The 14,257-nt window shown below is 34.0% G+C and overlaps 1 protein-coding gene across 3 annotated transcripts in view; it reads left to right on the plus strand.

Annotated features, from left to right (window-relative positions):
* GRIK2 (glutamate ionotropic receptor kainate type subunit 2) overlaps positions 1-14,257 on the plus strand; it is a 933,693-nt gene that overhangs the window by 894,167 nt on the left and 25,269 nt on the right. For all 3 annotated transcript variants that reach the window (XM_072965660.1, XM_072965661.1, XM_072965662.1), the window contains one exon: positions 9,580-9,805. In XM_072965660.1, coding sequence (XP_072821761.1) covers positions 9,580-9,805 — 226 coding nt within the window. The remainder of the gene's footprint in view (positions 1-9,579; positions 9,806-14,257) is intronic.

A 14,257-nucleotide genomic window follows, 5' to 3' on the forward strand; every position in this document is an offset into this window, starting at 1 on the left:
TGTAATAAAAAATTAAAATACAAACCTCAGCCAAATTCTCCTTTACCAAGAGAGACCTTGGTATGGGCTTTTTCAAACCACATATTAGGAATGATTATATGTGACTCTTCCGTAACAAAATAATAAATGTTATTACAGCACTTAAAACCAAATATTTCAGTTTATATTAGAAACAAAGTTGGTCGTGTGGAATTTACTGAAAAGGAATAATTTGAGTAAGTGCCAAGTGTCACCAAATGTACTTTGATAATTATGAAAAGTGATCAGAAAGCACTGCTGCTTCTTTTAGTACTTTCACAATATTCATTCAAACACCAAAGTTCAACTCATTATGCCAGACATTGTGTTTTAGGAGACAAAACATTTTTTCATGAATGTTTGTTTTTTAAATCAAAATAAATGGGTTCTTAACACAAAGCCTGTTTTTAAGTCATTCAAGATGTTTTGGGCTTTGTACTGCTTGAATGACTTTTCGAAAGAATCTGAGTTGTAGTCAACACTTCTAATATTACGTAGAATGAAACACATTACAAAACAGTACGGAATTTTCTTTGTACTGTTGATGCTTTGTGGTTATGACTTCAAACAAGATTAATATTAAAGATTTCCTCTCCTATTAAAGAAGATAAACTTTTCTCTAGAATACACTGTAAATGTTCATTTTAAACCGGCTTCCAGAAGTCTACAAATGTTTATCATTCTTAGGGTATCAGACAGGTTTATAAAAACAGGTACAATGAACAAAAGATGGTTTCTAAATTTTAATTTGTATTTGTCAGCAAGCAAAGCAAGTGGAGAAGACTTCATTTGTGTACCAAAGAATTTAAATCAGAGAATTTTTTTTTAAAGATGGCTTTTTATTTGTAAAATCTGTTGCTCACAATAAAAAAATCTATGCCAGTGGTACAAGAGAAACCCTTACTTTATTGGCTTTCATCGTATTTTAGAAGGAATAGAAACAAAATTTCAAGCAAGCACTATCCTTACATTAATATCTTACCAGTTCTAAAAATCTCTCTCTAAAAGGCTCAGAAAAAAATGTTGCCGAAAACCCATTAGTTATCTGAGTTCTGCAAAGAGCCAGGTAATTTCAGGTTACAAACTTTATTTAGAGTTCTGTCAGAAACTAAAGCTGTATATCCTTAAATTTTGAACCATTAGCTGTATGTTTGTAAAATACTTTTAGTATATTGAATGTCCTTTTTAAAGCACAAAATCTTCAAAAGGCTCCATTTTAAAAGTGCTGTATTTCTTGTGCTTGCTTTGGCAGCACATATACTAAAAAAGTGTTGTGTTTCTTATTCTTTGTAAGTGGAATCTCTTCTTTTATCTTTTTGTTGATGTCTCATCGCCCATGAAAACTGCTATTATAAAAAAGACAGTGCTTTATGAACTAGTTTTATTGGTTTTGTGCTGATGTAGCAAAAACCAAATCAACTTACAAGCATCAGCATTTTGATAAAATAAACACTGCTAAACATTGATATCCTAAATCTGTTCGATGTGACATAGAAAAGTGTCTTTAATGTGGGGAACACACACACACACACACACACACACACAAATTGATTCTAGTATTCAGAGTGGCAGGATAGATTGTGTGAGAAAATAAGATGATTTTATTTAGAACATTTTAAATATGCTTTTTCTTTGTAAAGTGCTTTCAGTTTCATATTCATTTCAAGCAATATCTGTGATACGTGGTTTAACTTCTTTGCTTGCTTATCTGCCTATTTACTGTGCATAACATAATTGTAAGGATAATACTTAGGAATTTTCTTTTCATTTTTGCCGAAGTTATTACCTTGTAATACAATTAAAATTTTTCTATAATTGTGATGCCATAAAGCCTATCAACATTTTTTTCCTTAAAAATCTGCCTTCACTGGTAATATTTTTTCTTATCAAGTAGCCTTAGTTTTCTCACCTGTGAAGTAAAGGAGTGAAACAAGATATTCTTTGTATTTTGTTTTATTTTTAACCAATTCAACATTTTTTTAACTTGGCTGCACTTCTGCTGAATAGCTTCTCTTCTAAACTCCAATTTGCCATTATCCCAATTCTACCCTTACAGAGAGTTACGTTATTTCATACTTAGTTTATTACCTGACTTTCATTTTTCATATTTCTCTAAAGAATACATTCTTCTGGAAAATCTTTCCCAATCAGTTTGGCAGCAGTGATGCAGAGAGCCAAGCTGCGTCCCAATCCTGAGTTTTTCCTAATGTTCTATCTGGGTCCTCATTTTTCTGCCTAGAGGACCTTCCAAGACTGGGCGCATTTAGCTCAGCAGCTTAGTCTCCAAACGTGATTTTATCATGTTCCTTGGCGGTGATCAGTGGGAACTTCATTGAATGAAACTAACCTTAGTCACAGGAGATTGAGCAAAACATAGCTACAGGTCATTCTTTAAACATGCCCTGTCTTTCATCTGTGACCTTCAGTTCACGTTGCAACTTGATACGTCCTTTCTTCTAAGTTTACATAAATTTTTATGCTCAACATACAAATGTCTGATTACAAATTTTATTTTTAATTACCTGCTTATGGACCTTAAATGAGTTTTTATTCCTCATTTTTAACTTGTACGGCTTTATCTATTGATTTTAATCTTAGACATCCTGAAGTCTATTTTACTTGGAAAATGTTCAATAATTTTCTATTTTATTAGAAATAAATCAAGCTGAAGCTTCTTATTTTCCCCTTAAACAACAGATCTTAGAGTGTCAGTATAACTCCACATGTATTTCTATAAAAATTTTGAAATCAGAAGTCAAGCCAATCGTAGCATTCAAATCCTCTTTATTCTACTCAAGACTCACCTTATTAGAAACGTTGCATTATTAATTTTTCTTTCTTTCTCTGGCATTTTAAACGTCTCTTTTCTCCTGAAACCTCCCCCACTGGCATTTAAACATGCTTAAATCTTTTCAACCTTTGAAAATCTTCCTTAAAGCAAAGTATTCTTCTACCTACTGCCATGAATGTCTTGTTCTTTAGAGTCCGACTTTTTTTATTTTTTGGTTTTTGACAATTGCCAGCTCCATTTTACCTTCCTCAAATCCTTCCTTATTCCACTTCTGTGTGACTTCTGAATGTTTCACTCTACTAAATTAGCTCTTGCTAAAATAACCAAGGAAATAAAATAACTCTCTTTTACCAAATCCAAAGGAAATTATTCAGTTCTCATTGTATGTATGTTTTTGGCAAATTACTAGAGGTGACCACTTCCTCCCTAAATATTTTCCTGCCTTGATTTCTGTAGTACTACAATTTTGAGATTTGCTTCCTTAGTCTCTGTTCACTCTCTTCATGTCTCATTTGCAGCCCCAGCCTTCTCTGCCTGTCACTGAAACACAAAATTGCACAAAGCTTGGTCCTAGGACCCCTCTTCCTCTCATCCATCCACCACTTTGTCTTTTATATCCAAGAGGATGCCAAGACCTATTTCGTAGCCTGCCTTTCCACTGAGCTCCAGACTTACAGATCTGACTTCACATGACACATCTATTAACATGTTCCTTAGGTACCTCCAACTTACTAGGTGTAATCTTTTCTCCCCCCAAAAGTAATCTTTCAGGTTTTTATTCTTCTCAGAGACTCTCTTGTTTAGGCCAGAAACCAAGGATTCATTTAACCTAAACCACTTCTTTACTTCTTATAGTCCACAATGACTCAGCATTATCTGTTACACACACACACACACACACACACACACACACACACACACACAATCCTTGAACTTAGATTTTTCTCCATCTCCAAATCCACTTCCCATATACAAGTACTGTTTCTTACCTAGACTGCTGCCATATGCTCCTAAATGATCTTCCTGCACCAACATTGCCGTGGCTGATCTATTTCACACATAGCAGCCTTAGTGATCTCTTCACCATGCAGATGTGACTGCATCCCCAGGCTGCTTCATACCTGCTCTGGCCTCTCCCTGCTCCTGTTATGAAGGCATGATGTCCTTGCAAGTTAATTATTCACAATCCCTGGTCCTCAGTATCTATAGTTGAACCTGGCATTGCTTAGTAATTCAATACACGTATTTTAAGTAAAAGAATAGTTTGGACTTACCAAAGCAAAAACCACACTGGACAAAGGTTAAACAAACATGGAAGACTTTACTCAGAGCTATTGCAATATATTAGGGAGAGAGGCTAGAACTTAGTCTGAACTTGACTCCCCTGAAATGAGGGAATTTTTAAGGGATAGAGTGAAAGTTTTTAAAGATAGGAGAACTTTTGAGAGCTGTGGTGGGGGCCATTATTGCCATTTGTGTTTGCTAATTGGCCTTACCCAAAGGAAAAATAAACTTTTAGTGTCTTCATGACAGAAGGCAGTTTTACCACTTGAAGCAAGGCTCTTACTCTCCAGCACAGACTGGATGATGTAATCTTTAATGATTACATTTCAAAGTGATGGCTCCTGGGATGTTGTGAAATACAGTCCTGGCTTGAAAAACTGACCAGAGGCTTTAAAGAAGATTTGCATCTCAAAGGTGCAAAGGAAGAATTTACAATTACACATTTTCTAAAGTAAATGATCTAAGAAAAGGGAGGGAAGGACCTCAGTAGTTAGACCATCTGAATGCTGGAAAGGCCAGGGTAAGAGTGAGGTCAGGGGTCTAGAGGAAGCAAGAAGCCATCTAAAGATTAGAAAGCCAAAGGAAATGGTAAAGCCATCTTGGTCATTCTTGATCTATTTCTGTTTCTCTAGCACCATGTTGCTTGACTCTATGTGCCCCAGAGTATTTCCTACAATATCCCAATCCATCAAAAGCATGTCCAAGATAGTGTCTCTTAACTGGCTTTTTTCCTGTCTGTCTAGAAAGTTCTTGGTTTTTCATTAGGTAGTTGGCATGAACTCATTCTTTAGACATCAGTTGATGATACTTCCTCAGGATTCTTTCCTCCTGTCTTTTTAACTTTTTGTTCTCCTTTTCTGGAGATTGCCTTAACTGTATTTTCTAACATTTCACTTGAGGTTTCTAATTTTGATGTCAGATTTTTAAAAATGTATTTGTCCTCTGAATGTGTTTTCTTTCAACAGAGTCCATTTGAATATTTTTCTTTGCATTTATGTGGTAACTTTAACCTCTCTGAGGACATTTATGCCTTTGTAGTTTGTTTATTTTGTCTTTATATTTTCTGTTAGAGGCTCACTGCAAGCTCTGGGTGCTTAATTAAGGATGAAAAAATATGAGCTTCACTTTAGGGTGATGTAGTGGGTTGTTTTGTTGGAAAACCATAATATGTATCTTTAGACACAGTTGATATAGTGCAGTAATTAAGAATGTGAACTTTGTAGCTAATCTGCCCATGTTTGATAACTGGTTTTAGGAAGTAGCCACATGAATTTAAGCAAATTATCAACCGCTTCGTGTTTTGGTTTTCTCATTTGTAGAATGCAGACACAAATATCTACCACCTAATAGAAATCTTGTAAAACTTAAATGATTTAATATTTATAAATAACTTAGAATGTCTGGCACATGCTAAGCTTTATATGTTAACTGCTATTATTATTATTATTATCATTAATTATTATTTATCATTATCTCTCTGGAACAGTTCATTTTTGCTTAAAAAAAATCTCCCATCATCTTTACTGGAGGAATTCAAAGAACCAAGACAGTCACAAGGCTGACTGGTCTCAATACTGGTTGTAGAATCCAACTTGTTCCTTCTGGTTTCAATATGGGCACCCCCAACTCAACTGTGTACAGTGTGCTCCTGTTTGCTCCCCAGAGAATAAAACTTCTAGTCCTTAGTTTGATGAAGCAGTCACCAAACTGCTCAGAGATAGTTGTCTTAAAGACATTCTTTCAATAAATTCTACTTTTGTTAGGCGTTTGATCACTCTGGCTTTGAGAGGGATATGAAAATACCAACCTCAAAAACTTTTGCAGGGGACAAGGAATTTCTAAAGGTTGGTTAGCTCAGTTACAATTCATCTATCAGATTTCCAGCTTAGAAAATTTTGTTTCTGTTGCACCTTGTACAATTCTCTGTTGCCTCATGGTTTCATGCCATAGGAGACAGCATGTACTCAAAGATGATATTCAACCTGCCGTCTTGGCCAAAGTACTTGGTATTTTTTAAGAAAAATAACACACAAGCATTTGGTAGTAGTATGCTATTTTTTTTTCATTAGAATTACAAAAATATCTTACTACTGAATAACGTGTTTACATGTAGTATCTTATTTTGAGCCTCACAAAAACCCTGTGAGGTTGGCAAAGGTATTTGACTGTTACGTAAACTGAAATCAAAAGAGATAAGTGGCTTGCAGAAGGACATATGTTCCATTAATAAGAGATATAGAATTAGTGATCATTACTTTTGACTCAGGCCTACAGTATTCAGAATTTATCTATAGAGCTAAGTATCGGTAGTCAACTATTTATGAGTGGCCAGATTTGTACAGAAAACAGCAGCCTAAGCTTCATATTCAGCCTAAGTTTGTTCAGATACTTTCTTCAAATACTTTATAAGCCATCTTAGCTGCTTTAAATTGAAGAGTTTCAGTAAAATTCATGTTGTTCCGACCTTTTGGTTTTAAAAAGGTATATAGTCACTTTACTACTGAAAGTTACAAAAGTAATAAAATTGCCAGGAGCTGCTACAGAGCAGTTCTCCTTTTCCGCTTTCTGTAGAAATAGGTTAAGAGTTGAATGGCATCACATATCACACACACACACACATAAGGAGTCTACCTTATCTCCCATATCTTTTCTACAGAGTTATGTTTTACAGCCCTAATTGAGAGATGACTGTATCCAGTTGGAAACAGGTGCCAAAGAATAACAGCAAAACAAGCAAGCAAGCCATATAGAATGTGTGTGACCAGCAGTGGGTCAATATTTCTAAATTAAAATATTTCTTATTTGGAATTATTTTACTTATAATATTTAAAATATTCTATTTGTTTCTCTTTATTATGGGAAACAAAACAATTTAGGTAACTATCTATCAAAACCTAGTATACAATATAAGAATAGTAGAAATACTTATATTTTCTGCAGACAAGAAAGATGAGTGAAGCTGTATACAAATCATAGACAATAGATTCCTGAAATCAGAAGTATATCAATAAGAGATTCTTAAATAACAATGGAGAATAGGAAATGATTAGTTTCAGAATGAGTATAAATAATACCCTCTAAGAAGTGTTCGCAGAAAAAGTCTAAAAGGTGTTCCAAGAATTTTATATAAAAATATATTTTCTAAAATCCTCATTTTGTCAATTGAAAATTAGTATTATAGATTAGACATTTCAAATGTAAAATAATACTGCATTTCACATTAATCTAAAATTAAACTATATATTTGTAAAGACATTAGAAATATTTGTTGGTTTCTAGTTGTTTTTTTAAAAAAAAAAGTTGATGTGTTTGCTGCATCAACCACAGCAAAATATTAATAATTGATATATTCATGTACTGTTAAGAAACTAATTCTCTTCTTTTAAACTGTAAACTAAAATTTTTTACTTTTCATGTTAAAAAATAGAAAGACGTAATTATACTGTTTAAAGGATTAGTGCCATCGTAAACATTATGTTCTCCCTGTTTGGAACAAAATTGCTAGTCCTCAAGTTTTTATTTAAATAAACACTTTTCAATGGATGGAACATATTATCATGAATTCAAAATCATATAACTAAAGCACTAAAATATATTGATTGCTAGTATTCCAATAACTAAAGCAAAATAGAATTTAGGTAATTTATGATCAATGCAGGTGAAAATAACTTCTTGTACACTTTGCTATCTCTGCTTGATTTGGGCCTCAATGAGTATACCCTTGTTATGCTATTACACTATCACTCTCCATCAAAGATGTTACATTTTAAATTGTCAAGTAATAATGCGCAGTTTTGATTACATAAGGTTTTAGTATTACATTTATGAGATTGTGTTTATTATCAGTCACAGATTCACTAAATCAAAAACTGTGTCCAATTTTATTTACTTTTATTTTTTACATAAAGTCTCTTTAATCTGCAGGTGAGCTTTAATTTTGGTTTTATTTTGTATTTAGTCCTCACCAAATCCAAAATATTAGAAGAAAAATTCTTTACCTTTGAAAGGAAGTGTACTTGTTCTGGCTACTCTCATTAGGTTACTAATTTTGGATAATTACTAATGCATCTTTGCAAAATCTCACAATTGATCTTAATTACTCCAGTAAGAATTGCATCATAGCCTTAAATAGTCCTTCTTTATTTTCCCGTTTCTACTCCCAACATTTGGTTATTTCACTTGAAAACAATTGAATTGCCACCGTAACCGCCCCAGCTTGTAATCCTATCCATTTTACCCTGGGGGCTCTCGCTGCTTCTTTCCAGACTTTGAGCCACTGGCCTTTTAGCATGGTTTAGTGTTTCACTGGTGTAGCAGTTTGCATTTCTATCCTTTCTTAGCCCTAAAGCTATACTTGTTTGTATAAAGCACTCATTATATCCTTAGGTATTTTTCCAAGTAAATTTAAGGTTTCTCTTCCCATTTTATCGTTGAAATAGTGCCAGAATTTTTCTAAATATTACTGTGTACCTGCCTTTTAGTGGAAGGAGTAATACTGCACTTATATCCTGGCATATATAGGACTAGATGCACACTTAAGCTGTAGAAAATTGCAAATCTATTTATTTGAAAATAGTTTTGAATTTTTATGACAGTACAACCAGTATGGTGAATATCCTTCTTGTGTTTATAGTTTCAGTATTTTTTTTTGAACTTGTATAAGAATTAAACTAAGGTAAAAGTTTCAAAGATGAGCTTTCCAGAAGCAGATGCTAACCTTTTCCAGGTTAATGTTTTACCAGTGCCTCTGAACAAAACCTGTTTCTCTCCTCTAGCAATAAATCCTACCGAAGCCCTACTGAGAAATTACAGTTGGATGTAAATACTCTTCTATTTTCTTGGTCCAAGAATCGTTAGTTAGTTAGTAGACCTGAATGATTGATTTCTTGTTGAACTGAGGCAGGTTAAAAGAAGTTCTGTGGTATCCAGATTGTGTCTCAGCTGAAGCGTAGTCATCCTTATTTGTAACAAATTCCTCTCTGTATCTGTATGTGTCCTTGGGGGATAATGTAACATCTGTCTTATAGTCAACCAAAGTGGAGGTGGGGAACCACTTAAAATTTTTATAGTGCCAGTCGGTGTCCAGTGTCTGTATCTTCCAACTTTGATGTTATAGTAATGTTGAAAGATAAAATGGTACACGTGAGATACTCGTGTGAGATACAAACATAAAGGTCCCTCCTGATTAATCTTGTTTATTTTCTCTGTTTTACTGCCTTCTCTGATCTACTACTTGTGAACTTTTGAACATCAGGACTTTTTTTTATATGCTTGCTAAATAAATCTGCTACCTACCTGGAAATCCGATGAGGGATTTCTCTGAAAAACTTTTCATATAGATTTTGATTTTTTTCATTTAGTATCTCTGTTATTAATAATACAACTATAAAGTATGAACAAACTGAATGTAGTCAATTTCACCTAAATATTGTAGGATCACATGGAATGTAAGGACTATTTTCCTTATGTTTTTTGTTTTTCCCCAGAAATCAAAAATCTCCACCTATGACAAAATGTGGGCCTTTATGAGCAGCAGGAGGCAGTCTGTGCTCGTCAAAAGTAATGAAGAAGGAATCCAGAGAGTCCTCACCTCTGATTACGCTTTCCTAATGGAGTCAACAACCATCGAGTTCGTCACCCAGCGGAACTGTAACCTGACACAGATTGGCGGCCTCATAGACTCCAAGGGTTATGGCGTGGGCACCCCCATGGGTAAGTTTTATGTCAGCCACTCGTTCTTTGTTCTTTAATCTTCGTTCTTTGGAAAAGGGAGAAAAAAACAGTGCCTCCACAGGACATTGGGAATTTTGCTTCAAACAAATGTATCTTGTATGTTCCGTTACTGTAGAAAGTCAGGAAGATATTTGGACCTCTGTTTCTAAAAGAATAAATCACAAAAGAAAAATTGATTTCTACCAAAATGGTCATTAGACGTTTTTACCGTATCAGTGCTGACAAAATCCACAACACTTTCCTAAAGGACCTTCTCAATCTTACATTTAAAATATGTTTTATGAATGCAAAAGTTTTTGCAACTTTTTCAGGTAAGTGGCTTCTGAATATAGTATTTGACTTGTTAACTTAAAGAATGAGCTACAAATGGTTACTGTGAATATGTATTTTATTTAAGAGAGATATAAGATTTATTTAAGAGAAATAGCAGACTATTTACTAAGAACATAGACCTAGAATATTTTACAGTAGGATTGATTATTTTTAACATTTTTTATATGACAAAATTTTTTCACTAAAATCACAGAATAAAATATTAATAATTATCAGAAAATAAAATTTTGGATTATTGAGCTTTAAATTTATGCATACTATATGAAAATGTATATATACATTCATATGATAAATGAATGAATGCATAAATGCTAATGTTGCAGTACATATGTGCATGGCATGGGCATCATAATGGCTCCCCAGAGTATCCATGGCCTAATCCCCAGAACATGTGAATATGGTAACTTTTATGGCAAAAGGGACTTTGCAGATGTGATTAAGTTAAGGATCTTAAAATGTGGAGATGATCCTGGATTTTCTAATGCGATCAAGAGGGACCTTATAAGAAGGAGGCACAAGAGTCAAGTAAAGTCACGGTTAAGGAAATATTACAGTAGAAGTAGTGAGAGAAAGAATGTGTTAGTCTATCTGGGCTGCTATAACAAAATACCAAATGACTGGGTGCTTTACAAGCAACAGGAATTTATTTTCCACAGTTTTGGAAGCTGGAAGTCCAAAATCAAAGTATAAACAGATTTGGTGTCTGGTGAGAAACTGAGAAACTCCTTCCTCCCCAGGAAGGGTCAAGGGACCTCTCTGGAGCCCCTTTGATAAGAGCACTAATCTCATTCACTCCACTCTCATGACTCAGTCACTCCCAGGGGGCTCCTACCTCCAAATACCATTATATTGGGGATTAGGTTTCAATGAACCAATTTAGGAGGGATATAATAAACATTCTGACCATGGCAGGGGAGGGAGGAAGACAGGGACATAGATTTGAAAATGCTACCTGCTGAACTGAAGATAGAGGAAAGGGCCACAATCCTAGAAGCGAAGAGGACCTTTAGAAGTTAGTTTAAAAGGCAAGGAAACAAATTCTCTCCTGGAGACCACAGGAAGAATGCAGCCCTGCAGACACCTAACTTCCAGGACTTCCAACCTGCAGAACTAGGAGATAATAAATTTGCGTTGTTTGAAGCCACTAACTTTGTAGTAAGTTTTTACAGAAGAAACAGGAAACTGATACTGTACAATGGAAAAAAAAATAACAGATTAGCATGTTTTATTACATCTTTTAAAGAAAGGGGAAAACACAGCTACTCAATGGCTTAGCACAGCAATGACCCCATAATTTTTTTGAACCTTAACTTAGGCAAGTTTTCCAATGACTAGGTCAAAACGGATTTCCATATATTCATGTTTAACAACTGGCACAGCCATATTTATCCATTTGTCTTCATTTATAATTTTACTAATTTTACTTTTTAAAAGTTTGTTTCAAACGAACTAACATAGTTAAAAAGTTGAGCAGAGATTCATAAACATCCCATTTCAGAATAAATGCCAGAAATTACACTATCCATGTCTTTGTTTCTTTGGGATCATTTCTAGCATCTTTTAAATGTTTAGGAAGTCCAAAAATTTTCCACTGTAATGACTGCACAAAAAAATTCAACAGTAAATTCTATCATATTTGGTAAAGTTTTTGCAAATTCGTTATAGTTCAAAAGAGTTTGAACTGGCTTTGAGGAAATTCCAAGACGTTCCTGTAATACTGCATATTCCTCAGTTTATATAGTAGACTCAAATGATGATTCCATAGTCACTGTTGAAATGAAGAAAGCAAAGGAAAATAAAGCTAAACCAGAACCCTAGGTTCTTACTTCAAAAAATGTGCAAGTGTGGCTGAGCTCACGTGTACTAGGGGGTGAGCTGCATAATAAGAATTCTCCAAATTAGTTTCCAAGTGGAATACAATGTTTATTAAAGAATAAGAAATAACTATGTTAATTCAAAGCTCAGTAAGAGTTGGGTTGTTAAAACTCGAAAATAATTGTTTAGAACTTGGATGAACAAAAGTTAGTTTCAAAGGAGGAATATTTTATTTCTGACATGCCTTGACTTGCCACTGTGTGGTGATAGTTGGTGCTATTGTTTTAAAATTCTCTACACAAAGTGAACTTTCCTTATTGCCTATACCAGGGAAAGAACTCCCGAAGCTTTGCTGTTATTATGCCAATGTATGTATTAATTCAGAAGCTTTCTAACTAATTCTAACATATGATAGATATGTAACAATGATTGAGTCATCATAATGCTTGAGGACCACATATTTTCAAAATGTTTCAAATCATACTGATATTCAGAGTAAGGTGTGGGTTTATTGCCATGGTTTTGTGTCGATGGAGTGTTCAAACCTTGGCATTCTCCATAGTTAGATCCCATATACCACTTGCCTTCAGTAAGATTTACCTAAAAATCTCAACAACCTCATGAGTTCAGGTACCATTTATTTGGAATTTGTGATGAGTGACTTCGCTAATTTTTCAAGTATACTTGTCCTCGTTTATGAAAAGTTATATAAGCACATTTCTGTTTTAGAAAAGAGACTGATGGTATGCTATTCAAAAGTATCATCGTGTAGTATTTTGCACACTGATATTCTGGATTTAACCTTGTCACTTATAGTAATCTTAAACAAGTCACTTGAAATTTGTGGTTTTTAGATTTCTTTTTTTTAAATTAGTGAAATCAGAGGGTCAGACTGGGAAAACCTAAGGTTTATTTAAAGCTAAACTTACAGTAATGTTTCAGATAATATGCTTGACAGACTCCCAGAGTTTGATCTCAAGTGGGACTAGAAATGACATGGAGAAATATGGTGAGCTGATGTCTTAGAAAAAATTTTAAAAGCCAAGCATATTCTTAAAATACTTATGACGGGTAGAAGCAGTGATTTGATAGGCTCTCATTGTCTCATAGTTTCATTTGGAAAGAGCTGGAGGAAATAAATGCACTTCTCAGTGTTGCTTCGGAAAGAGTGAGATTCCTGAATATCCTTACCATCCTCTCCTGGTTTACCTCATCTGGAGGGCAGAGATTTTTGTCTCTTTGTTGTTACTGTAAGCCCACACAACAATAGTGCCTGCATTCTGTGGACCTTCAATTATTTGTTGAGTAAATGAATTCTACATCTGAAAATATTATGATGTAGCAAGATTTATAAACAGAAAGCAAAGAACTTTTAGAGCTAATGATCAGCATGGCATTTTACCTTATTCAATGTGATGACCTCATTAGAGTATTGAGTGTGGTGAGAATTGAAAAAGATTGGTGGAGGATGTGTGAGGACTTTGGAGTGTAGCTACATAATAGCACTCCTAATTTCAAAATTTCTAGAGTAAATAAATTTGACTCATACTTAATATAAAACCTTAAACTTGAGTTTTTGTTTGTTTGCTTGTTAGTTTTGTAAATACAATATCCCAGTATACCAAGAATGTCTCTATCATATTGTCTTGCTTTGAGGAAATGCTTGTGACAAATAAATCAAAATAGTGTATTATATAATTCTCAAAAACTCACTGGGATTTTTCAGATGTGAACACTATTTTAAAAAAGAAAAATAGTAGTTGAATCAGTTCTAAGGAAATTCTCTGTTGTAGTTTGCTGGAGTCATACAAAGAGTAAGTTTTCTTTTCTCCCTACCCTTGACACTGTTTACTGAAAGGTAGTGACTTACAAAGAAAATATGAAAGAATTTAAAATATTAATAAGTATATAAACTATACTTTTAGTGTAACTTTTTAAATAGAGGAAAACACTGGGTATAGCACTTGGAATTTCTGTTTCTTCTAACTTTAAGGTTATCTTAGAGTTAAGATGAAAGAACAAAACAAATTAAACTATAAGCCTTAGGCTGTAGATTATTTTTTTCCCTTTTATCTGTTCAGCGCAGCTGATCAGATCAACTTTGCCCTTCTGAGGAAAGCTTAGTTATTGCAGAAAACAGTCATTGACGTTGGCAAGGTCACTTGCATGAGAAACTCATAGAAATCAAGTTGGATTATACATCTAAGTGGAATCATTTCTCTGCAGTGTGTAGATTAGTGTGGTATAATAGTGTAATGTATTAGTGTTTTCATTAAAGTGAAT

Source organism: Vicugna pacos, chromosome 8, assembly GCF_048564905.1.
Source record: "Vicugna pacos chromosome 8, VicPac4, whole genome shotgun sequence".
Classification (NCBI taxonomy): domain Eukaryota; kingdom Metazoa; phylum Chordata; class Mammalia; order Artiodactyla; family Camelidae; genus Vicugna; species Vicugna pacos.